Raw genomic sequence first — 25,319 nt, 5'->3', positions numbered from 1 at the left:
ATTTAGCAATAACATTTAACTAAAAACAGGAAAATAAACAGCAAATTAAAAAAAACTTAACTCAAACCACACATCTTTTATAATCATAAATTCATTAAAAGTAATTATATAGCAGGACTTTTGTACCAAAAAGTATTGGAAAAAATTAATACATCATGTTGTTTTATCTTGCATCTCTTTTTAGTTACATATTTTACATTTATCGCATTGGCAAATTTTTTGAACAATCAAAAATATGCTGATTTATTTTTATTTTTCAGAATAGTTCTTTTTGAGACATGCTTATTACAAATTATTTTATTGTATAAGTGCATCATGTATCAGTTAAAATGAGACTATATGTGAGTGAAATAAGTACTACAAAATATTGCAGTTTCATATTTGTTAAAAAAAATACACCATTTTTATGAATAAACACAATATATAACACCAAAATAATGTTCAACACCAAAATAATGTTCAACACCAAAATCTCCTGTTTTAAAAACAAAAATGACCTAAAAAACCATAAAATCTTGTCCCTAATTAATATTGTTTCATAAACATACATCTGGGTACTGTGCATTCCAGCTAATAAGAACATTTTAGAATATACTTATGAGAAATTACTGTACTTACAACTGCTTGGACATCAAATTGAACATAGCCCATATTACACCTTTCCAACTGACAACACATCAAGACAGGAATAGTGAACAGTCTTTTATCCGGCATTCAATGGTTTGACCCATTCTGGACTCCAGCACTAATTGAGCTGCTCACGATCATGGAGTTTTTCAAGTGAATTCTGTCAATTATTAACCTTGACAGCCAGGTCGCATTATGCACTGCTGGCGTTTTTAGTTCGCACAGGTTTATCGTTACTGACGGTTTTCATTTAATTTCAGTTTTTCCTGTTTTCTTGAACATAATATTGTACAGTTCACATTTACACACTTGGTATTCCCATTGAAACTATGCCGATGTTTGATAATCTGGCAAAATCAATACTCCGACATAGCTGTACAGTCAAGTGGCCTAACTTTGGTCCACTTAACAGGATTTTGATTGTCCCAAGATTGTGAAATAAAAAAGTGGGCTAAATCTGTGTAATCATTTAGTCCATATATTGGAAAGGAACCAATTTTTGGAAACGTATCATGTGTTAGATGAATATAAATATTTAAAATGTTGATTTTTCTGGTGGAGCAAAGTTAACCAAGTCAGTGGTGTAACTTTGCACCATATTTTTATTTTGCTTTTATTTAACATGAAAAAGGTGGCTATTGCTGGAGAGTATAACTTTGCTCCACAAAGTAGATATTAATCTACACATATAGCTTACCATTTGTGCCAAATATCAAGTATTTTGTCAAGTTTTACCATAATTTTCGTTCAACAGTGATGATACAAAAAGTGAAAATGTATTTTCTAGATCTGTTTATTAATAGAAATAAATTTTGTAGGGTTAAATGAAGATGTTAAAATAAAACCATCACACATAATGTGTTACAATATCTCTATTTGTCAAAGTCTGCTATTTTATAACATCTGACATGACTTAATTGGTTATTGCATACTGTACAGTACATGCAACATGTTGGAACAGCTTTTCATATTTTTAAAACCACTTTTGACAATAGGAGAGGTTCATTAATTTTAAAATGTCCTCGGCCACTGACAGGTTCAATGTTACAAGGAGGTATCTTACAAATAACATCACAAGCTCTGTAAAAAATTTCATCTGGATGATCTGGCCAGCGCCAGTATCCACCAGATGTAGCCATGCATTTGACTTTGTACAAAAGTTCATTTTCTTCTTCAGCTATACATGTTACTGTACCAGGAAAAGTATGGCCATCATACACTACAATTACATAGTCATTAACCTTATAACCATCTGTGCGATTAATGACTACAGTACTGGTTGTGATTATAGTGTCACTGGTACAATCTTCAATCAATACAGTAGGGCTAGCATATTCACAGGTACTATCTTCCATCAACACAGTAGGGCTAGCATGTTCACAGGTACTATCTTCCATCAACACAGTAGGGCTAGCATGTTCACTGGTACAATCTTCAAGTAACATAGTAGGGCCAGCATGTATTGTTGATGACACACAAACGTCAACTACGTCCCGACTTTCTGAAGTACTAGTACATGGAATGTGCTCGCCTTCCCTAGGCCTATTTGGTTTGATAACCTTACATCGTCCTGGAAACTTCCGAACACCACCTCTAGTTTTTGGTCCTGAGCGCGCACACAGAATTTTTTTGTCATAGAAAGTTTCTACTTCTTCTACTGATACACTCCTGCCAGGTTCAATAGGTAGTTTAAACTTTCTTGATCGTTGAACCTTATCCAGATCAGAAGAACGCACTTCTGATATGAATGATTTGAAACATTCACCTACATTGTCAGTTATCTGCAATGCTTCTTTAGCATATTGCGGCAATTTTTGGATAACCTTATCTTTATCTATGGGATGGATACCAGTTGTTAAAAACCCTTTCACTAGGTTACTTGATGCAGTTGGTTCACCCATATCTAGTGTAAACTTTAGAAGCTGACAAAAAAGTGATTTTGGAAGGGCAACACAATGTTTTCCTTCTCTGGTTTGTCTCCAATCATACAGGATTTTCCTCCAATTAGACTTTAGCGACGAAAAATATGCCACATCTAGAGGTTGGAGTAAATGAGTGGAATTGGGAATAAGCATGACGAAAGATATATTGTTTTCAGTACATAACTTTAAGGTTTTCAAAGTCAAGTGTGCTGACATGTTGTCTCCGATTAACACTTTCTTGCCTGGATGTTTCAAAGCAAAAGGAAGGAAGTGGTTCTCAAACCAATCGTCGAAGACATCCTGATCAATCCACCCATGAAGTGTTACATTTAACCTAGTGCCTGGTGGAGCACCCTTCAGCCAGTCACTCCATTTCTGTTTCCCTTTCAGGATAACATAAGGAGGAAGAAATTCTCCTAAGGCATTTCCACAAAACATTGTGGTAAAACAAGACTTTGTGCTATTCAAAATCAGTTCAGGGTGGCGCGACCCTCGTCGAAAAAGAAGTTTTTTCTTACTAGGCACATCATGGAAACCTGTCTCGTCATAGTTATAAATGTTACAAGGTAGTACACCCTCAATTTCTTTTTCTAAATGCACAAAGAAATGTTTTACCATGTCTTCACTGACTTGAGCCCGGGATCTTGAGATATTACTTGCGAACCTTTGACCTAACTCAGCTTTGTGACGCTTTAGAAACAGTCTACCCCAATCCACGCCTGGTAAATTGTTTTTAAACTGAGGCACTTTAGTGTTTGTTGAATCTAAGTAACCTTTTACGATAAAGCGCACATCACACATTGATAAAGGCATTCCAAATTCACTGCATGTTATAACATGGTTTACAAAACTCTGCTCTTCTATCTCGGTAAACGCCTGAGGCCTGCCTATTGCTTTTTCGTGGCATCGCTTTAACTTGTTGCGAATTGTGTTCCTTGGTATACCATACTCTCTTTCTGCTTGGCGATGACCAATTTTACCTGCTTTGATATCCTCTTAATACCTGCTGTAGAACAGCATCAGTATATGATTTATATGGCCTGGTACCAGGTAACTTCTTTTTCCTCAGCTCAGACATTGTACAGTCTTCTGTAAACAAATAATACAGTACAATAAGTAATATTTTGAAATCACCGCATTTACAGTTTCAATCACTTAGGCCTAAATTAGCATTCTTTGTACCGTAAATACAGTATCTTTTTTACAATATTTAAACATTAAAATAGGCTGTGAAAAGATTTTGGTTTGTATCAAAATATTAGGTTTACAATATAATATTTGGTAAATTACACAGTCACATAGGCCTACAAAACATCTCAGAAACACAAATTGTGTGTAACTTTGAGCCGGGGCAAAGTTGCCCTGAAATGTTCTGAATTGAAGGTAAGCATGCATTTGTATTATTAGTAATTTTTTCATTATTTGTTATTCCACTTTATTTACTTACCATTAAAGTGTTAACTGTGAAACAGATGGTGCTTTTTAAGAGGTGTCTCCTTGACCATCACCCTAAAAACACTGACAACTTTAAAACAACAGTCAAAATCAACTAAAAATCACAGTTGAATTCAAACATATCTTAATATAGATGAGAGGACTTGTCTGCACTACTGCCAACTTGACAGGAAAAGTGAAATTTCAGAAATGTTTACAAAAAAAAATTTCTCTCCACAGAATAAAGAGATATTGTTAACTGTCTTTTAAAACAAAAGAAGCTAGTGGAGCAAAGTTACACCCACTGGCACAAAGTTGCCCTACATGACTGTAAACCCTTAAGTGCCGGATGAAAGACCTTTACCTGCATTTTTAATATTTAAACATCCTTTTTACTGAAATGCAACACTTGGCAAGAATCCTAGCGTTCAGATTAGCTGTAATGCAGGATAAATATACAAAGTTGCAAGCAGCATAAGCACGACACCTTCTTCTGGTTGCTGAGGTAGAAGCGGAACTTCCAGACGAGGTCCTGCTCCTCCGTGGTCAGCTGCGTGGTGGAGGGCTGGGCCACGACGGTGTTCAGCACGTCCCTCATGCTGGCGTTGGGCTTGAGGTCCTTGTCCGACACGCCACTGCGCAGGCTGCGCGCCAGCTTGTGGTGCTTGCTCTCCACCAGGTTCTCCTGCGGGGCACGCACATCCCAGCAGCACGCCCACGGCACGGTCACCAGCACCGCGGCTACCATCTCCCCGCCGCACACTGCTCTCTGCCCCCCACCCTCCTCGGCTAGGCCGCCACCGTGAAGCACGAGACTGAAGCCGTAAAAGACTGGGAGGGTGGGAGGGTGGGAGGAGACGGGGAGGGACGGAGAGAGGGAAGACTACGAGCAGGAGGGATTACCGAGGCAATCAATGGAACAGGTCAAGAACACGTGCAGACACACATTGCATTATTCATTAACTCTCAGATGACGACGCCAGAAAAGATTCAGGGCGCACGTGTTCGTTTTGCACTTCCATCATCTTTATCCACTGAAATTTCGATGCATCTTATTTTTATCCCACTTTAAGACATTATGAAGAATTTACTTACAATTTTTTAATTACTAATATTTATTAAATAATATTAGAAACATGGGTGAAGTAGTTATAAAGAGCATTACTCTTTTGCATAAACTGACTAATATAAATATATAAAAAAGAAAAAAAAAATGGGAAACTTTTATTTGACAAATATTTGTTGCAAATTATTTATAATGCACATAGATTAGTAAATTCTCTGTCTGAATCAAAACAACTTTTTAGTTCAAAGCACTTGACTTTACTTGATTTTTATTCTGAAACAGTTTAGACTAACAAATAAAACATTATCATATTAAATGTAAATCAGAATTGCATAGCTAACTGAAAAAAAATGGAACTCCAATATAAAATAAATGAAACTAGAACTTTTCTAGAAAACAAAAACCTAAACATACTCTGTGAAGTTAGCAGTACTTTCAGTTGGTTCAAATGTGGTTAAATGCAGAGATCTGTTTTCAGAAATATGATTTTTTAATAAGAGTAATGGACGACTTGTTTGCAGTGTGTGTGATGAACTGAATAAGATTTGATAAAAATAACACAGTAAATATTATTCTATACAATAAATATTACTTTTTTTGGTTGAGTCATTACCAGAATATTACAACCATTACTTGATCTTACACCTAGCGATAGTTACATCACTAAAAAAAATATTATAGGATGCAATCTAATTTAATTATTCTCATCCTTTTTTGAACAAAATTGTCAATGCAAAAGGCCAAATTGGCGATTTGGCACAAGCTGATGCATTTTGATGTTTGACATTCATATTTGCTGCATATACAGTGCATATTTTTTTGTATCAGAGCCCTCCAGTTTTAGTCTAGAAATTCACTATGCCAGATTTTCGTGGAATTCCTCTTATGGACAGAATAATTTTTCACCCAAGTGGAAAATGGTCATTGTGAAGAAAAAGACAGAATATACAGCTGGAAAAAACCCACTGCCAACATATACACAAGTCTACCAATGAAAAAATTAAAAAAGCAGGTTACTAGATTTTCACAAGGCACAACTTTTAGCATATATATTTTTTTTTAATCTTACGATACAATATCTCAACGTCTCTTACTGCCAATGATGACAATCGTTAATTTGAGAGCAATTTCTCAGTGTGTGTGCTCCACTGAACTACATAACTTATAAAAAAATATATTTATTTTTTAACAAGTGATTATTAGTTTCTTTCACTTTGTATGCATTACATGTATGTATACATGTAACATAATTATATATAGAAGTATACACCAAATGTAAAACTACAGTTATAAGTACCTGTGTAATTTTTCAATACTGGATTAACTTACCTGAAATATTTTAAGTGGTTATTAAAAAATATTACATTATTTAACCACAAAACAAAAAATAAGAACAAATATCTTATTTTCATAATCTATATCACTCAGAACATCTACAACACAAAAATTAACTAACAGAAACATTTTTTTGTCAGGGGTGTAGGTAGCCCACTTACTTTGAAAGATCAACCAATTAGTTTTTGCATTTGTAACAAAATTTTGGCTAAATTCACTGGTTTGTATAAAAATCAGAATGAATCTGCATTACCATGTGATTCTAAAAACATCCAAATGAATTCCTAATTTTTTTAACTCTGAGACTAAAAATTAGTGATGCAGCCACATATCTTGCTTATGATAGAACAACATATACCCTCAAAAACACAAGGAAAAAATAAATAAGTTTAAAATTGTTACCTTGAGACACACGGATAGCATTCTCTGCTTGTATACAATGCATTTTGTGCAAGTAATTGCATATTTATGCACACCATAGAAACCCATTACACATTCAGAATATGTTAGTAGCATGTAAAAATTTTCTGACAGAGCAACTCTAAAGTTCAGTTGAAAAACTGGCATATGCTTGGCATAGAAATGATTAAAAGCCAAGTTACAATGCCAACATTCTCAAAATGACGAGACTCTACTGGCAGTCTCAAGCCCGACTGAACATGGCACTTGTGAACTCTGAGCACTTCGAGACGTTGTTCAGAAACAAATGGCAAATTTCTGCCTGACTCACCGTGGACTCAGTTATGTTGAAATGCTGTGGATGGAATAGATAGTAGATAAACACCTCTTGTGCAGATACTTCTTACACAGTATCATGTGTCATCAAACAGAATAAATACTTCTAAAATGCACATGTATGGTAAATACTTAGGCCAATGGTTTTTGACTACACTGCAATAATATCAAAGTCTGATTTTAATGTTATTTTCTAAAGCATATTTCCTCACTAAACACCCAATAAAATACAATGTTTACCATCACTGATTGGCGACATTAAAATATCCCAGGATGTCTCTCATTATGTGCAAAGTCACTTTGAAAGAGGCCTTATTTTTTGAATGAAGTTTCACAAGAAAAATTACAAAAATCCTCTGGATTATTAATACAACCAAAGTATACTAACTATTCAATCTTTATGTATCAATGCAAACACCATACACACATTCTGAATACAACAATTCTGTAAAATAATTCTGAATTATGATATTAAAATATGTAATTTGTTTCTAAAGTCATGAAAATTTTTTTAATAGTGTTAATATCCAATAAAAGAGGTGCTCACAGTTATAATTATGCAAAAGAACACTTTTTATAGCCATCACTAACAACAAACATTCATAAATAGTGTTAAGTAACAGTCAGTCAGCCCAGCAGATGAACATTAGAATGCTTTAAAATCGAGACAAAACTGTAAATTTTAGTGTACCTTGTACCAATAACTCCACAAATCTGAAAGGACACCCATTGAGCTGCATACAGTTAAAAAATGCTAATTTGTTTTCATAGTTCAAGTTTAATGACAATAGTGACGTAGTGCTGCAATATAAATTTAAATGAACGGTTTTTCATTGCCTCACACGAGAAAAAAAAAAAAAAAAAAAAAAAGAACAAGACAAATGACTAAAGCCCACAAGACAGAGCAATAATGTACAGACTTAGGAATCCACAAACATTCAGCAGCTTAATGACAATTAAAAAATTGACAGAAACCAATAAAAAATAGAACATTTCAACAAACACACAAGGATGATAAATTCTCAACAGTGAAACAGCAAGAAAGTAAACCAATTAACAACCTACATATATGATGATGGAAGATGGAAAAAAAAAAAAAAAATAAACAGGGAAAATCAAAACACAGCAAGAGTCTAGATTACTTTGTGTTCCTAGAGACCCCACTGACATTTCAATAAAACACAATACATAACCATCTACAAGGAGAATTGAGATATTCTTATATAAATTTTTCCAACAAGATCTAGGTCAATAATTAAAAAAAAATATATATATATATATATATATATATATATATATATATATATATATATATATATATATATATATATAAACAGTCTGATGGATTGTGAATGATGAGATACGGACCATAACAAACATTGCAGCAGATATGAAAGGAAAGACGGATGTAAGCAAAATCACATATATATTCAGACATGAAAAAATTGCAATAGTGATAAACTCGAAAAATAATGAGAATTGTGATGCTTTGAAGTTAAAATGCAATTTTATAATTTGTTCTTTTTCACAATTTTATACACAAATAAATAATACATTTCCAACTGCTCATGTTTGGTAAATCTTTTCCCAAACACCAAAAACCATCACCGTATGATCACATATCAAGCAGAGGGCTGGAAAAGCTTAGTTGAAAAACTATAAACTGTCTGCTTCTAAACTGAGTCACTTATGCCTGTTTTGACTGCTGTTTAATTTCTTCACTGCATTTGAAATGTTGGCAGAGGGCTGGAGAAACTTTGTTGAAAAACTATACGCTCTGCATCTAAACTGAGTTACTTATGCCTTATTTAACCACTTTTTCCCTTCCCTTTCTCAATCGCCTACACATGCCACCCCCTTCTATCCCAGCACTCTTTACTACTGTTTATACATTTGCTTTCCGAATGACGTCTTCTATGTTTCAGCAACCAAACAATTTTTTTATAACTGCCTGTTTGCGGTTTCAACATAGGCTGTGTAAATAGGTAACACAGTTATAAATATTTCTTGTCTTAAATGTTAATTACTCCACATAAAAAATGCCAAAAAATGTGGTTAGTACAAGGCAATGAGCTGACGAGTTTAAAAGCGACTGTGTTTATGCATCCGATGCAGTTACACTAATGTGTAATTACTGCAACTGAATAGTTATGCTTGAAAGAAAATATTCCTTTGCAAAGCATTTAAATAGTGAAAAACATGTGAACTCCAGGCAAAACTGCTCTAGTGGTAATGATGTTAGACAATGACTCATCTGCAACAATATTCAAAGCTAAAAATAAATGTTTTAACCCAAAGAACATCATTCTTAACAAGTCAGAAGATTTTATTTCACTAATGAAAACTATTCTTGAACTCCATCACTTTAAGAACACTAATCTTTTCTAGGGTTACGAAGCCCTTAAAGAAGATGGCAAATCCCTTGCACATAGATATGTTGAAAATGCCAACTTCTCAGAGTATAAATTAAAATCAGTTTGCACTAGTAGTCCTGCATGCTGTTTGTAGACCTACAAAGAATACTGACAATGAATGTTTACTTAGTGACTACAACTTAGTCATCACAGACAGAAGGCAGAACACAAAATAAAGCAATGTTGAAATGTTCACTATGCTGTCTTTTGATGACTAAATTCAAATCTCACAGTTAGAATTTTTATGAACCTTTAGTTTTAAAAGTAGTTAAGATAAAACAACTACAAAATAGAATTTCTATGAAATTAGGTTATGGTTTAATTTTTTAAAATTACCTGCCATCTAAAAATAGTCAACATAAAAAAAAAAACCTTACTTTCTATTGTGAATTTTGTGAAAAATAACAATGTTTTTAAGAAGAAATAACCTCTTTTTTAGGTCTCTACATATAAACAACTCCTCACTTAAAGCAACAAACCACATACTATATAAAATGAGTGAAGTTATTTCCACCGTACCTGTAATATTTCGTTATCAGGAACTGTTACGATGTCTGCATTCACTCGGAACTGGTATGCCTCATCACCATCTTGTTCGTAGAACACTACTGCATGCTGCAATATAAAAAAAAAGATACTCGTTTGCTTTCTAGATGCTAAAAACTACCTAGAATTTGGCAAAAATGCATCAAAAATATTCAAAGCAATCATTAATAGGAGCTTATGAAAATAAATCAGTGATCATAAATGTCAGTCTCCCAGGGAGCTGAGATTGAACCTGAAAGATAGCAGCCATCACCAATGTTTTACTTCCTATAGTCAAATGACAGTAACAATTTGGGGTCCGCGTCTAACAAAACTGTATTTAAACACACAGTGAAACGAAAATATGTAAATAAACCCTCAACTCAAAGGACTTAAAAATGACAAGCGGTTTTTGCAGTAATGAATGTTTTTGCGACCGCTTCATCTGATATATATATAGGTCCTTGAGCATACATTAACTTTATTTTCCATTGAGTGAACATAATTGATAAACATGGTTACAATCTGCAAGAGAAGTATTTTTCAAACTGCTTATTCTTAATGCAATTTGAGATTTTAGAACACTTTTTCTTCAACTTTACAACAACAACAACAACAACAACAATAATAATGGTCTGTGTCAGTGTTAAAAAAAAAATTCTGTGCCTTCCAGATTGAATTATTATATCCTTTAATATACAACTAATCTCCTTTTTTTTAAAAAAAAAAAACTGATATTTATTGTATAAAATACTGAAAGTATTTTGATGAGCTTTTAAGATAAAAATAAAAATTAGATTTTGATAACTCTGAGAAAACTTTACAACACCAACTAATCTAATGCATTTATCCATTACACAGTACCAGTGCTTTGAACACAAGATACAAATACAAAAACTACATATTAGTCAGAATTAATTCAAAGAATCCCAAAGTTACATGGTAATGCATGTATCAATTAGCTCAAAAGTGTGTGTGTATTTATATATACAAACTAAACAAACAAACAAACTAAAGAACACACAGAATCACACACAGAGCTATACACATTACTTCTTTAGAAAGATAGTATATATGTGTGTGTATGTATGTGTGTGTGTATGTGTATATATATATATATTAATAACTATTTGTATATTTTTAACAATAAATGAAGTACCTCTTCAAACACATACCACAACAGTTAGTATGACAACCTACCGGAACGCCTTCCATTTGTATGCTAGGAAACTCTACCATCAGGAACATGTAATCTGAACTCCGCTTCTCCTTCTCATTGATCATTTCAATTTCTCGAAACGTTAGTCTATCAAGCCAGTCGACTTTCATAAGGTGGCCAAATCTATGTTTTTTGGTTAGCTGAAAATCAAAATCCAACATTAGTATCTATTACAGCCATTCATACCATCTTATGTTAACACAGGTTCCCACCATACACAAAATCACAAATGCAAGTATGTTAACCGACAAAACAGCACACACAAAAAAAACAACACATTTTCACTAAACACAAAAACATTTCTCATTAAGTTTCCAGAGCTATAACTCCTTAAGGTGAAAAAATGTCAATACATAGAGAGCAGATTTTTTAATGAATTGCAATAAAAAAAAAACCAGCATGTCATTACACCATATATCACTAAAATACAAGTTAATACATCATATAGCACTTAAAAGCAACTAAAATTAAGAATTAAATCAAAATTTTAACAAACGTTAACTCAAAATACAGCAATGTGATCATTTAACATATTTGATTCAATTAATATAATTTATATTGCATGACTTTTGTACTAAAATGTATGACAAAATGGATATATATTTTTTTTTTTTACTTGGTTTCATATTTTATTAACTCAATTTCATATTGCTGTTAGGTCTTTTTTTACAAAAAAAAAAAATGAAATATTTTTATCACTATACGTAAATCTGTCCTTGATTGCTTATAACAAACCTTTTTTTTAAATATAAAAATTGATCATGTATCCCAGTCAATGTAATGTTATTATGGTGAAATAAGTAAAAGACACATTTTAACTCATATCTGTCAAAAAATACAATAAACTTATGAAATAACAAAATTCCTAGAAATTAAAAACAATAACACCCAACATTAAACGTTTTACAAAAAAATGGAAAAACGGGAAATTTTAGCCTTTGCATGACCAAACTGTGAACAGTCCAGGATGGAAACGAAGTGGTACTGGATCCCACACCTTTTCCATTGGCCAATAGGTACTAACTTATGCTAATGTGCGGTGTGTGCCTGTAAAAAACTAAACATGAAGAAAATGTTTGATGTCATGAGAGTAATATAATGTTTTGCATATACGGAACTTAAGACTGTATTGAGACACACATGTAACAATTGTGTGTAATAACAGTGTTTCTGAGAATAACGTTACAAACATTACCAGGACGGTCATACGTTTTACTGACAAGTGTCTGGTCGTCTATCTTAAGCCCCACATTCAGGGGATCGATTGACATTCATCGAGGGTGCATTCAGGATATATTCAGCTCCCATCATCATTATTAATGGGTGCCTCCACATGAAAGTGAGCATACTGACCCCAGTGACTCTCTTTCTTAAGGCGCAATGAGGCCCATATAGGGAGGGACTGAAATTATTCCCTCTTAGTAAGAAACTCTCCTTAATCGACACAGATCTAATTGCTCTTTGCATTGGACATACATACTTGCTGAATCACCCTGTGACCTCTTAAGGGGCCCGCCTACCTGGGCACACATACGGTGTGCAGAGCTTCAGGAAAAACAACGCGATTTCAAAACTACTCAAGATATCCGAGTGGGGCCTATTTACGAATAGCATTTAAGAGTTCGCTGAGGGCCGAAAAGTACTTTTAATTTCGGATTAAGTTTTTAAACTGTATTTTTAGAAAAGTTAAAATGCCTAAAACGCGTGTTTTCAGAGTAATTTTTAGGCATAAAACAATCAGTACAGATCCTTGAAAGCACTTAAGGGGCTTGCATAACACCTTTATCTTCATTTCTCCGCCATATAATGTTACGGCCACCGCTCAAATTTCACAGTTATCCTGTGACGACGAGACGAATGCGCGCCAGTTCAGAGACTTGCGCTTAGAGGCTATACCGCGCTGGAAGCACCAGCGAGCGTCGCGCTTATCATCCCGCCTCACTAACACACATACACCCCTGACTAGGCGGGCCCCTTAATGGGTCCCACCACGGCTGATACAAGGCAGTTATTGCCACGTGGTTGGAAACAAAATTCTAGTTCATGTTATAACATAATTAATTCAATGCAGTCGTTTACACATCTTGCTAAATAGAATACTTAAATTACTTATAAAACACCCTATGGCACAAATTTGTATACTAAAAGCTCAGTTATCCTTGTGGCTGAACAGAGATGCTAGCATTAGTTTTGAATTCCTGTAAGTTGAAAGAATAATTGAATCATAATCTAATAAGAATAATTTAGACACCACATAACTCTAGATAGTTTATTTTACAGTAAATTATCAACTTTACATTTTTCAAAAGAAACAGCATGTTAATATGTTGCCAAATGCACAGAAGTGTAAATAGAAGAAAATTTATACTTCATCATCAATAGTATTAAACAAGACTAAAGCAAAATTGTGATAAACTGGGCTTCTCTTTATGAAGTATGACCTTCAGCTACAGAACTTTTATATTGATTTTTTTTTTTTTTTTTTAAATGGAATCACCCCATCATTCATACCACAGGCAACCACTGCACAGTACCTTTTATCCATTTATCCTACGGCGAGGACCCAGAACAAACCATGTAATAATTACAACATGATCTGTAAAACACGTGCCTACTACAATGACTGCCCAGACAGTCCACAATATTATCTCTCTCTCCCACGAGCAGATAATACACTTCAGAGCCACTCGAGTCTTATCCATACCTTGGCAAGTCGTTGCATCTGCTCTTTACCATGATCACGAGCTTTGCCCGGTGTCTTGCTTGGGAAGTTGCCATCTGCTACAGTGTTTGGCCATACGCGAAGATCTAACATGCCCTGTGAAAAGAAGTACGTGCTGATGAAAACATAACTAGCAAACTATCTACTATTAAAAAGTTATTAATTTTTTTACTACCTATTATTTCAATTAAAAAAACACATTTTATAATTGGGAATATAAGGCTGTTATAAATTAAAAATGGTTGCTCCTTGTACTGGTGGCAGGTCAGAAGACATAGGGATTTAATCAGTGCGCCCTTCATGCGTGGCGCTTAGCCGAGAAGAGTAGGAATTATTCTCTTTCTTTTCCCCTCCCATGTTGACTGACATCCTATGAGTATGTAGGCTAATTTCCACTGCGGAGTATACGCATGCGCAAATTTGTGTATTCAAACCTGCTCAGGGGTGACAGAAAGGTCTTTAGTTTACTCTTTCTCCGCCGTTGTGTCTTTGGCTGTAAGTAAATAGTTTCGTGTCTGTATACTGTATTAATCTTGTTAGACACCCATGACGGCTAGGGCAGCAGTAAGGCTAGTTCGCAAGGATACTGATACCAGTTCGGCAACCACAGGCAGCTACTTGAGGACTTTGATGCAAACATAATCTTCGAAGCTCTTATGGGTCGGGCTATGCGGGGAGTGACGAGCCTTATGGCCTAACAACAGAACCCGGTGGATGTTGTCCTGCCACTGTTTATTTATTTACCTCTATTTATCTAACATGGATGGTTTGTATGTAATCTAGAATCCATGAAGCGTTTGAAATGCCATTCAATTTTAAACTCACTCACCAAATACTTATCACATCACAGTCACTATAAGTATTTGTTGTTATTGAAAATTAATGACAGTCAAAAGCACAGTATACCAATTTTCACGGCGATCTGTTGTACGGAATAGAAGTTGATGCACTGCACTACTATCTAGTGGCGAGTTATAGCAAAATGGAAAGTGTGGAAATATTCTCTGTGTTCAAACACACACACACACATATATATATACACACACATATATATATATACACACATACACACACACACATACATACCAATTTTTATGGCAATCGGTTGAACGGAATAGAAGTTGATGTGCTGCTGCGCCATCTAGTGGAGAGTTATAGCAAATTGGATATAGCAAAAATATTCTCTATGTTCAGATATAGTTATAGCAGCAGTACCCGGCATTGCCCGGGCTGAACACAGGGTGATATATTGTCCGCGAGTTAAATAAAAATGGATAGCACTATATGACAGTGTGGTGGACACAGAGAAATTGACACATAATTGTTATTTGTATGTCTATGAGACTATGACATATGATTTTCTGTTTACCCATAGCAATAGGATAATTGGTGTAGAAGTTGATGTACTGCAGCACCATCTAGTGGAAAGTTACAGCAAAATTTATATTGTGAAAATATTCTCAGTGTTCAAATATCTATGTATACCTATTTTCATGGCGATTGGTTGAATGGTTTAGAAGTTGATGCGCTGCAGCGCCATCTAGCGGCGTGTTACAAAAAAGGGATAGCATAAAAACCTTCTCCATGGAAAAACACTTTGATGTGCCAACTTTCATGGCGATTGGTCAAACATCGTCGGAGTTTATCAATATCATACATACATACATACATACATACATACATACATACATACATACCATCCTATTTTATATATTTAGATATGGCATCGAGCCAGTTTGCAAAGTTTTAGGGATGCCTTGGACTTTTTCCAGGGGGAAGGGTTCACTGGAGATTTTGCTACTGGATGAGAATTCAATGTAATCAGGCTGTGGGTTGCATAGAGTATTTGCAAGTTGGTGACACTTATGAGGAGAGCTGTACATGCAGAGTGCGGCGGGCACGGCGTAGTGACATAAGAGACCGCGTTAGACGGTAGAACTCTGTGCTACACGGCGTGCATTTTTGCTGTCATACCTCATAGGCGAGATAAAAATATGTTGCATCAATTTTGCCACAACAGGAAATAGTCCAAGACAAACTGAGTGAGATAAATCTACAATTTTAGTTTGTAAACGATTTGAACCCAAGTAAGAGAAGACAGGATGAGTATGTGCCTATACTTAAAACAAGCTTAGGTAGTCACCTTTGTAAGTTAAGTGCATAAGGGCTTGCATCCCACTTCTTGTTAAGAGGTGTATCTGTAAAAAAATACTCTTGTATAGGAGATTGTACATACATAACTTTATTAAATGTAGAATTTATTCTAACCTTTCCTGTAAAGTGAAATCTTCATAAATATAGTGTTAGTTGATTTGTAAACTTTATTGCAAAAACTGTAACATTCATTTGTAATTTTTGAACACTGTAATGTTATCTTTCATGTGAGAAATTTCTTTTGTTTGTTTGCTCAGTGAGGCAAGTTAATAAAAGAGTGTTAAACAATTTATGTTTTCCTTCTCAGAGTAGTACAGAGGTTCAAGGCGATTGGGGGTAAGAGTAAGACGTACAACATACGCAGGGTGATTGGCTCAAAGCTCATGGCGGCATTAACATTAAATTTCAAGTGACTGCCAATTGTAGGGCACTGTGTAATAAGGAGTTGGGGGGGGGGGGGGGGGAAGGTTTGCCACTAGGGCTGTGGTTAAGGTGCTGTGCCCTTGTATTGCTCCTGAGGTTAGCGGTTAAAACTTGCAAGAAATGTATTGTCCATACACCCAATGCACCAAATTGCTGTGCAGTATTCTACTCGATAATACATCTCTGTGGGACTAAGCGGTGACCATACAATTTTATGTTGGAATATTAAAGATAGAAGCTCCCTGAACGTACCTATCCTACTCAAAATTTGTGCAACTAATTTTTTGTGCCCAAAAACGCCACTGAAAATACTCATTTTAGCCATAATTTTTGCTGTCCAAAAATAAATGTAAAAAATGAAACCATAAAAAAAAAAAACAATTACAGGCAAAAGTTATAAATCTTAAACAATATTTGTAATCAGACAACATTTAACAAAAATAGTTTGGTAAGCCACTTTAAATAAGTGAAAACATTAAATAAAACAATCTCTGAATTATTCTGGAATTTATTGTGCTAGTCTGAGGGTAATGAGATATTTGTACAGTACAATTAATTATATTGGAAGTGACAATCGAAACACGAATAATCCAGGCCTACCAAACATAGCAAAGACTTGTATCCACAAACATTAGTTCACACGACAGGAGTAAAAGTCAGTGTTCAGGCCATGAATAAAGTTTCATGCATCTCAATCCATACCACTGTTTCTCCTGTGATTGCTGTAGGAGTTAGTTTTTATATTATAAAACCTTCAAAACAACTGATCTACATCATGGTGGAGAGATTTATCAGGTACAATAATTCAATCTGAGCCTTGGAGAAATCTCTGGCACATGGCTTGTCATAGTGCCCGTTAACATTTCTATGTTTGATGCGCTCCATACCTGTCGAAAAACACCATGCTTTCCGAACAAGGATATTGTGGTGCCGCCCACTGGTTGCATCTGCGAAGGCCCGACACAATCGTAAATGGTCAATGCCAGCTGCGCATTTCTGGGCAGATCACTGAACATCACAGGCAGTGTGACCCACTCATTCCAACTGCAACAAAAAATAAACATACAAAAATATGCAAACTAATACATGCTATATCAGAGAACCACATTACTTAGGGATCGTCCATTAATCATGTGAGACTCGAAAAAGGGGGGGGGGGGGGGGGGGGGGGGGTCGGGAAAAATCACGAAATATCACAAGGGGGGAGGGGGGTGTAGAGAGATATCACGTGTATTTTTTTTTCCGTCCAATTTCTACTAAACCGAAAAGCGATGCGTGACCTTGACTCGCCGTAGCCAGGCAACAATATCCCCGCCCGCCGCAACATGAACCACCAGGCTCGGCTTGCCAGTCGCTAGTAAGACTGTGATTTTGGCGCCGAATACATGCGTGAATCACATATAAGCCTTTTCTTTATTATTTTTATGCCAGTGAGAATAAACCTGCAACCTAAATGTGTGTCGGGACATTTTTATCACTGTGCTTAATTTTCCAGAATTAAATTAGATTATACCTATATTTAAAGATAATATTCCAAAATTTTTAAAAATATTTTGCACCAAAAAATACACGTGATTAATTGGGGATGGGGGGGGGGGGGGGGGGTATTTGTCTGAAACCTCACCACAAATCACTAGGGGGGAGGGGAGGGTTAAAAATTTGCTAAAAAAACATCACGTGATTAATGGACGACCCCTTACAAGGTGAGCATGAAACTTCTAGAAATTCACTTCACCATTTCATTCCATTGCAACACAACATTCCAAATGTCACAACTAATTAATTTTTCATCAGTTATTTTTAAGGTGATCAGAAACATTATTAAGACTCTGTCTCGCATACCATGTTGGTTATATCATTTTCTTGTCATGGCTATTATTTGATATCACAATAGCTCTTTACCATTTTATGTTTCTCCAAAACATTTTGTCAACAATTATTTTTCTAATTGTTATTTAATAGCAACGAAAAATCACGCAAGTGTTCATAATCATAAGTAATCTCAAAAATAAAAGTTTATTAAATATGTGGTCTGAAAATTTGACCCAACAACGACTGCAAGATATCTTCTGAGATAAATTTACAGGAAAATCTCTCAAATAATAGCCATTATAAGAAAATGATATAATCAATATAATGTGGCACTCAGGGTGCTCACACAAATCTGTTGAAAATTTTCACTGAATTTTCCATGATCAAAATTACAAATTTCCCTGATGAATTTTTTTAAAAATAGTTTACCTACTTGCAATTATTGGAAAAAATTAAGACAGTCCAGCCTTCACCTTCCCTACAGCTGCACTAGTTCAAACAGAACTTCGCATACACCTTTTACAGTTTGTATGACTAAGCACCAATACATCTGGGGAAAAAAAAATGTGTTCAAAGTCTGGGTGATGACATACCGGAAAATGACATTTCCCCCTCAAATTACTACCACTGAGGAATTTCCATGACTTTTCCAGTTTTTGAAGTAAATTATCCGACTTTTCCTGACCAATTTTACCTTCCCTGATTTTCCTCAATAGACACACTGTGTAATAGTAAACTAGATTGGAAGGTTGAAGATATGAACCTTGTGCTTTGTAAAAAGTTAAGTAGATTGGTACACTTAATAAATGTACTAACTCTTAATGATTTTAAAAGTTACCCCTCTTTATTACTTTCTAAAATTTATGTATGACTAACATGCACATCATAATAATACAGCACAAGTATTGTTCAACTTCTCAATTTCTTGCGTTTTGTCTTACATTTTCGACAACTATCTATATAATCCATATAAATGAAAAGGTAAATGTTTGTTCATTCAAAATCTTAAATCTTGGAAAGTTCTCCAAAAATCATAGAAAAATAAACAAGAACCAGATTTACACACATCATTCTAAACATTATGCAATAGTCGGTATAGACAAAAAGACACAAACACAAAAATCTAATAGAACGGATTACCACGATGTCAAATGACACACCCATATAATTTTATGCAAGAACTCAAATTATGACAAATTATATTTACATAAAAATTATAATTGTTTCTTAAAAAACATTTGAAAAAAACTTAAAATATATAACATGAACTTATTAAAAATACACACGCGTTATGCCACTTGAAATACTTCTGCAAACAGGACATTTCAGTTCAGCGGTTTCTGCAGCTTGCTGCAGAAGCACATCTGCACAATTACTGCACAACACATAATGTCCGCAAGGAAAAGGATATGATATATTCTCTCTGAAAGACACACTTTACAAATTTCTGCTGCAGGCTCTTCATCATGTGGGTGTGCAGTTGAGTCTGCAGCTTCTGGTTCCTGGGGTCCTTCCTGTAGTACTAAATCGTCAGCATTTTCTTCATCCATACGTTCCTCAACCACGCCCACTTCATCGACAAGATCATGTTGCCTTGCAAATACATTGAATATTGTGTCCACTGTATGGCTTGCTCGCCGCAAGAATTCAATTGCACTGTACTGTCCGCGCAGCAACAGGCCCATTCATCGTCGAATTGTTTGTGTATTTGTCACGCTACCGTTGTTTCGTCTCACTTGGTTTCCACCAAGGACAGCACGGTACTCCAAACTGAAAGTATTAAGGAGTTTCGACAAATATATGACAAAACGCCATATATTAACGTGAGGTCCCATGATTCCCAAAAGTTTAGAGTGAAAAGACTCAAGTGAATTGTTCGTCCGCCTCGGTAAATTGAAGACGGTAAATGTCTGTGGTGTAGCCAAATGCATCCATACTCTATCAAAATAATCAAACAGAGGCTGAATTTGCTGAGTTATTTCTTTTTGCTGAGCATAAGCTTTTATCGCAGCAACTCCATCTTCTATATTGACAGCACGTACTGTGGTGTCGTACGGTGGTCCTCTCTCTGCTGGCAGGTGAGGTGCTGCCATCAACATCTTGATTACCGCAGCGATGTCTGTGCTTTCTCTGCAAGACCTTACTAGGCCGTTCCTCATCACCGCTCGCCAAACAGCCTAAAAAGAAGAGGAATGATAAATAAACCTCCGGATAACATTTTAAATTTGATGTTAATTACATAAAGAATTACAAGAGAGTTCAAAGCAGTCTTTTGTTGTTATTTCTTCAAGAAAAAAAAAAAAACAACAAAAAACAGTAAATAATAACTTACATCCAGACGATGTATCACATATTCACTGTAGCGCGTCGCTCGATTAACCAAAAATAATTGAAGTCCCTTTGTTTAAATTTTAAGTTAAAAATCCAAAAATTAATACGTTTTAACCTGGCCCTAATCATCACGTGTGAAGTTAGCTATTCATAACTTCATTGTTGCTGGCGAGCAGCCGACGACACGGTCGCACATAGCGATGATCGAAAGACAACTAACTTGCACCCCACAGTTACCTTCCTTTACCAAGCTAGAAACAAAGGGAGGCAACCCCGTGGACCAACTGACCAATCACAACACCATATAGGGAAAAATACTAAAAAAATGTTTTTCTCTAAATATCTGGAAAAACACATCACACCACCTCAAGGCTCGCTTTGAATGGCTGGTGAGGCAGCGCCCAGTGAAAGTTCCAGTCTATTGCTGCGAGTATGCACACACATGCTGGATTTTTCCAAAAACACACTATATACCTATGTTACACCTGTGACAGGTAAATGGATAGATAGGTAAAAACATAGATTCTTAAAATTTTAATTGCTATAGTATGACACATATAGAGATATATAGATATAGGTATATAGAGGAGAGAGATAGGGAGATATAGAGGGAGATATAGAGATTCTTTGAATGTATTTACATATTTCAAACAAATTACAAAAAAAAAAAAAAAAAAAAAAATTTGAGGCATTGCAACACATGCCATGCATTAGATAGTATTTGAATGGAAGTGCTCCAAAAACTTTTATTAAAGATGCTGACGTTAAAAGCATAGATGCCCACAATGTTATTTTTATCATTATGTTACGAACGTGAACAAGGCTACGACATGTGCAGGTGCAGAGCTGGCTGGCGACTGCCGCAACATGATATGCGCCGCGTGCGCCTGGGAGATAATAAGGATTGTCGCTTTCCCCCCTCCTTCCCACCAATCCCTGCGCGGCGCCCTGCCTTTGACACGTAACTGAAACCAGACAGCTGCGGAGTTACGCGAGCCGCCGACAAGTGTTTCGAGAGATTTCTGCCGTCGTGTCGGCGTGGAATGACGTGACTGGCCCCGGCCGCACTCGTGAGTTCCAGAAATGACGGCTGATATATAAAAAGAGGATGTCGGCCTCAGGAGGGAGTCGGAGTTCAGAGAGAGAGTTCAGTCGGGAGTTTTACCGCGGTGGAGTCCCGAGCGAAGTTCCGAGCGAGGCGTCGAGCGGATCCTCGGCGAAGGCAAGTGCGTCTGCGGCGGCGGAGTGCGACGACGGAGTCCCGCGGCGGAGACCCACGAGGGGTGCTGCGGCGAAAGTTGTGCCAGAGGTGTGACCCAGCGAGGTGTGTGGATTGTAAAAACGAGTGACTGGTGAAGCAACATTTTTAAGTGCAATTGATTATTTGGCAATTTTATAAGATTAATGGTAAGTGGCATAAGTAGTGGCCATCAATAAAACTGTGTGTGTAATAAAATCTTTAATTGTGCTATCCTTTACGAACCCGCGGTAAATCGTAACAATACACATAATTTTTACAATATTGTTAAAAAAAAATATCACACTTTCAAATATGATTAATATCAATTTATTTTGTTTTCATTAAAAAAATATTAAAATAAGCTAGTGGCAGAAATTTTTCTTCTATGGTTTTATCATTTTAAGTTAGAGGTTTAGAGATGTCTTATAACTTGCATCCTTTTTAAAGGACTGTGATTTTCTTGCGTTAGTTGTACATATGTTTCGCTGTTGCATCGCATTCCTTGGGTAGTTTATAAACCCAGTCTCAAGGAAAATTGTTTTAAAATGGTTTTTTTCTCAAGAAAATTTATGATACCAAGCTATAAAAAACCAGTGCATCTACAATAATTGTTAGCACTTTCATTCATAAAATGTCTCAATGTCTCCCTCCTACAGAAACCATCACAATGGCACAATAGTTCCGATTCTGAGCTACTGCTTTGATGACGAGTGAAACCTACAAACAAAATTCAACCCAGTTGGGCAGGGAGAACTGTCTGTCTTTCCTCACTGTAGATCACAGCTGCCAGATTGAGGTGCCTTCTTGTCTCCAGACACGGAGTTACCACACAAGCAGGGACCGAGGTTGTCTATCACTCACTCCCACGAAGGAGATGCAAGGGTTTGATTCCCGGCAGGATCCAACCAGGAGGGTGGGTTTTCTTCGAGTATTTCCGTTTCCAACGATGCTCCTTTCTCATCTCGGCAACCTCGTCTCACTTCATTCAATTCTCTATTTCATTCAATCGCACAAGCAGACTGTAGCATTCAATGTTCCCAGGCAACAATTAGATATTTTCAAATATGGTATAACTTAAATAAATGCGGGGGATGAGATTTTAAGTTTTCCGGAGAATTTTCCAGTTATACTTTCACTGAAACCAACTAATTAATTATATCAACGTATTTTATACAACCTGAACCAAATAAAATATTCGAGTACGGTAGGAAACATACCCGAAAAAGAGCCACTATTCTGAAATTTTTTTTTAAATTCATGAAAAATTCATATTAATTCTTTAAATGATTTTGAATAATTTTCTGAGAGGGCATTGGATACTTCAAGTAGTTCAGTTTTTAAGAGTGGTTAGGTATGTTGAATACCATTTTTCCACAAATTTCTGAAGTTATACTTCTTTAGGCGCATTATGAAAAAAATTAAGGTAAATATGTACAGTCGCGGTAGATGCCAAAAAAAATGCTAAAAATCTGAAAATACTTTTATTCTGTGCCCTTTTACTTCCTCTTTTCAAATCAACCGGCGGAGGTAAGAAATTCCAAATTCTTTAGGAGATATCTAATTTTTAAATTTCATCATATGTAGAGTCGCGGTAGATGCCAAAAAAAAATGCTAAAAATCTAAAAATACTTTTATTCTGTGCTCTTTCACTTCCTCTTTTCAAATCAACCGGCGGAGGTAAGAAATTCCAAATACTTTAGGAGATATCGAATTTCTTAATTTTCATCACAATACCTGCGTAGTATGCGGCAAAAACCATTGTTTCTTGTCATAGATAATAAGGTTTCTTGTTTACGAGTATCATGTTTCTTATTGGACAATTTTGTCACGTGACTGTTCCGTGATTGGCCAGTATTCAAATTAACCAATAGGTGATTATTTATTCCGTGATTGGTCAGTATTCAAATGAACCAATACGTGATTATTTATTCATTTATTGTTCAATACGATGTTTAATTAATCGGTCAACTTCTGCCGTGAACGACTACATCATTTCCTTATAGTGGCAAAGGAAATGTACCCGCCTCCAACTTAGGTGAGTTTTTAACGTTTCTAATTTTAAAGTATTATTTTTTTATTTGGATATTGTTGCGCAAGTAATAAGTAAAAAAAAATTATGTGAGTTGTTAATGTTCATCATTTGTCCGGGTTTTGTTAGGTCAGGTCAGTTACATTATAAATAATTTAAAACTAAAAAACCATTAAATTAAAATCATATTATTTTTAATGTCCGCTTAGTTTGAAAGTATTTATAATGTAACTGACCTGACCTAATTGATCATTTTATTTATTACGCATTCACTAACACACATCAAAATAAAAAATGGTGACGTTCGAAGGGTTAAACGGGCGTTGTATTGCTAAATTAAAAAATTCGATATCTCATAAAGTATTTGGAATTTCTTATCTCCGCCAATTGATTTGAAAAGAGGAAGTGAATGAGCATAGAATAAAAGTATTTTCGGATTGTTAGCATTTTTTTCCGCATGAATACGCAGGTATTGTGATGAAAATTAAAAAATTTGATATCTCCGAAAGTAGTTGGAATTTCTTATCTCCGCCGGTTGATTTTAAAAGAGGAAGTGAAAGAGCACAGAATAAAAGTGTTTTCGGATTTTTAGCATTTTTTTTGGCATCTACCGCGACTGTACATATTTACCAAAATTAAAATGTATTTTTACAAAGGGTGTCACCTTAAAACAAAATTTTCACAAATTGAAAAAAAAAAAAAAAAAAAAAAAAAAGAGACACATACAAAAAAATGCTTTTTGGCACTGCCTACAGGCGTAGGTAGATTTCAACACATAACTTAACCACTCATTAAAATGGTAAACTACTTAAAGTATTACAATGCACTCTTAGGAAAACATCCAAAATCATGTTAGGAATTTAAAAAAAAGCATTTTCAGATTATTTATTATTATTCTTCAGAAAAGTGGCTCTCCTAAAGAATACCTCTTAAATTATGAGTGTGTATAAACATGTATATGTGTGTATGTTGGTAACGAAAAAAAAAAAAAAAAGGAAATTTTCCAGGCAAAGGTGCATCACATATTTGTTTCAGGTTTGCAATAAACAATCATGACTAGCGATGAAGGTTCACGACAAGTTGAACTCACTTCCACCTGGAGGTGAAGTGCTTGTAGGAGGTGGAGATGGGCAGAGCTAACGGCCTGCCATCAGCAAACACTTGGCAGACCACCATCAGGTCGGCACAGCCATCCTGATACAGACCTGAGAACTTCAGCATGGGATCTGTCAACAACTTCTCATATTCTGGTTTCTGGCGCTTGCCTTCCAGCGTGCCTCTGAAACAAGCACATGCGTCTAACACATTATCTGCAGTTACAAAACCAAATG

General features: G+C 35.5%; 2 protein-coding genes across 2 annotated transcripts in view; both read right to left on the bottom strand.

The window, feature by feature from the left end:
• Window positions 1-25,319, bottom strand: part of LOC134536656 (phosphatidylinositol 3-kinase catalytic subunit type 3) — a 74,643-nt gene that overhangs the window by 48,541 nt on the left and 783 nt on the right. Inside the window, exons 2-7 of the mRNA XM_063376466.1 lie at window positions 25,079-25,267; window positions 17,464-17,620; window positions 13,982-14,095; window positions 11,259-11,417; window positions 10,053-10,148; window positions 4,471-4,668 (exon numbers count right to left, since the gene is read on the bottom strand). Coding sequence (XP_063232536.1) covers window positions 4,471-4,668; window positions 10,053-10,148; window positions 11,259-11,417; window positions 13,982-14,095; window positions 17,464-17,620; window positions 25,079-25,267 — 913 coding nt within the window. The remainder of the gene's footprint in view (window positions 1-4,470; window positions 4,669-10,052; window positions 10,149-11,258; window positions 11,418-13,981; window positions 14,096-17,463; window positions 17,621-25,078; window positions 25,268-25,319) is intronic.
• On the bottom strand, window positions 1,482-4,453 carry LOC134536660 (uncharacterized). Its single transcript, XM_063376480.1, has 2 exons — window positions 3,997-4,453; window positions 1,482-3,638 (listed from the first exon to the last, which is right to left on the bottom strand). Exon 2 carries the CDS (start codon window positions 3,360-3,362, stop codon window positions 1,593-1,595), a length of 1,770 nt encoding a protein of 589 aa, XP_063232550.1. The 5' UTR covers window positions 3,363-3,638; window positions 3,997-4,453; the 3' UTR covers window positions 1,482-1,592.

The sequence above is a fragment of the Bacillus rossius genome, chromosome 1 (assembly GCF_032445375.1).
Source record: "Bacillus rossius redtenbacheri isolate Brsri chromosome 1, Brsri_v3, whole genome shotgun sequence".
Lineage (NCBI taxonomy): Eukaryota > Metazoa > Arthropoda > Insecta > Phasmatodea > Bacillidae > Bacillus > Bacillus rossius.
The sequence above is the reverse complement of the archived record's forward strand: the minus strand, read 5'-3'. Positions and strand labels throughout refer to the sequence as shown.

What these genes read in the sequence shown, in the direction of transcription:
- LOC134536660 (XM_063376480.1), bottom strand. Translation starts at nt 3,362, where the DNA reads ATGCCTTTATCAATGTGTGATGTGCGCTTTATCGTAAAAGGTTACTTA.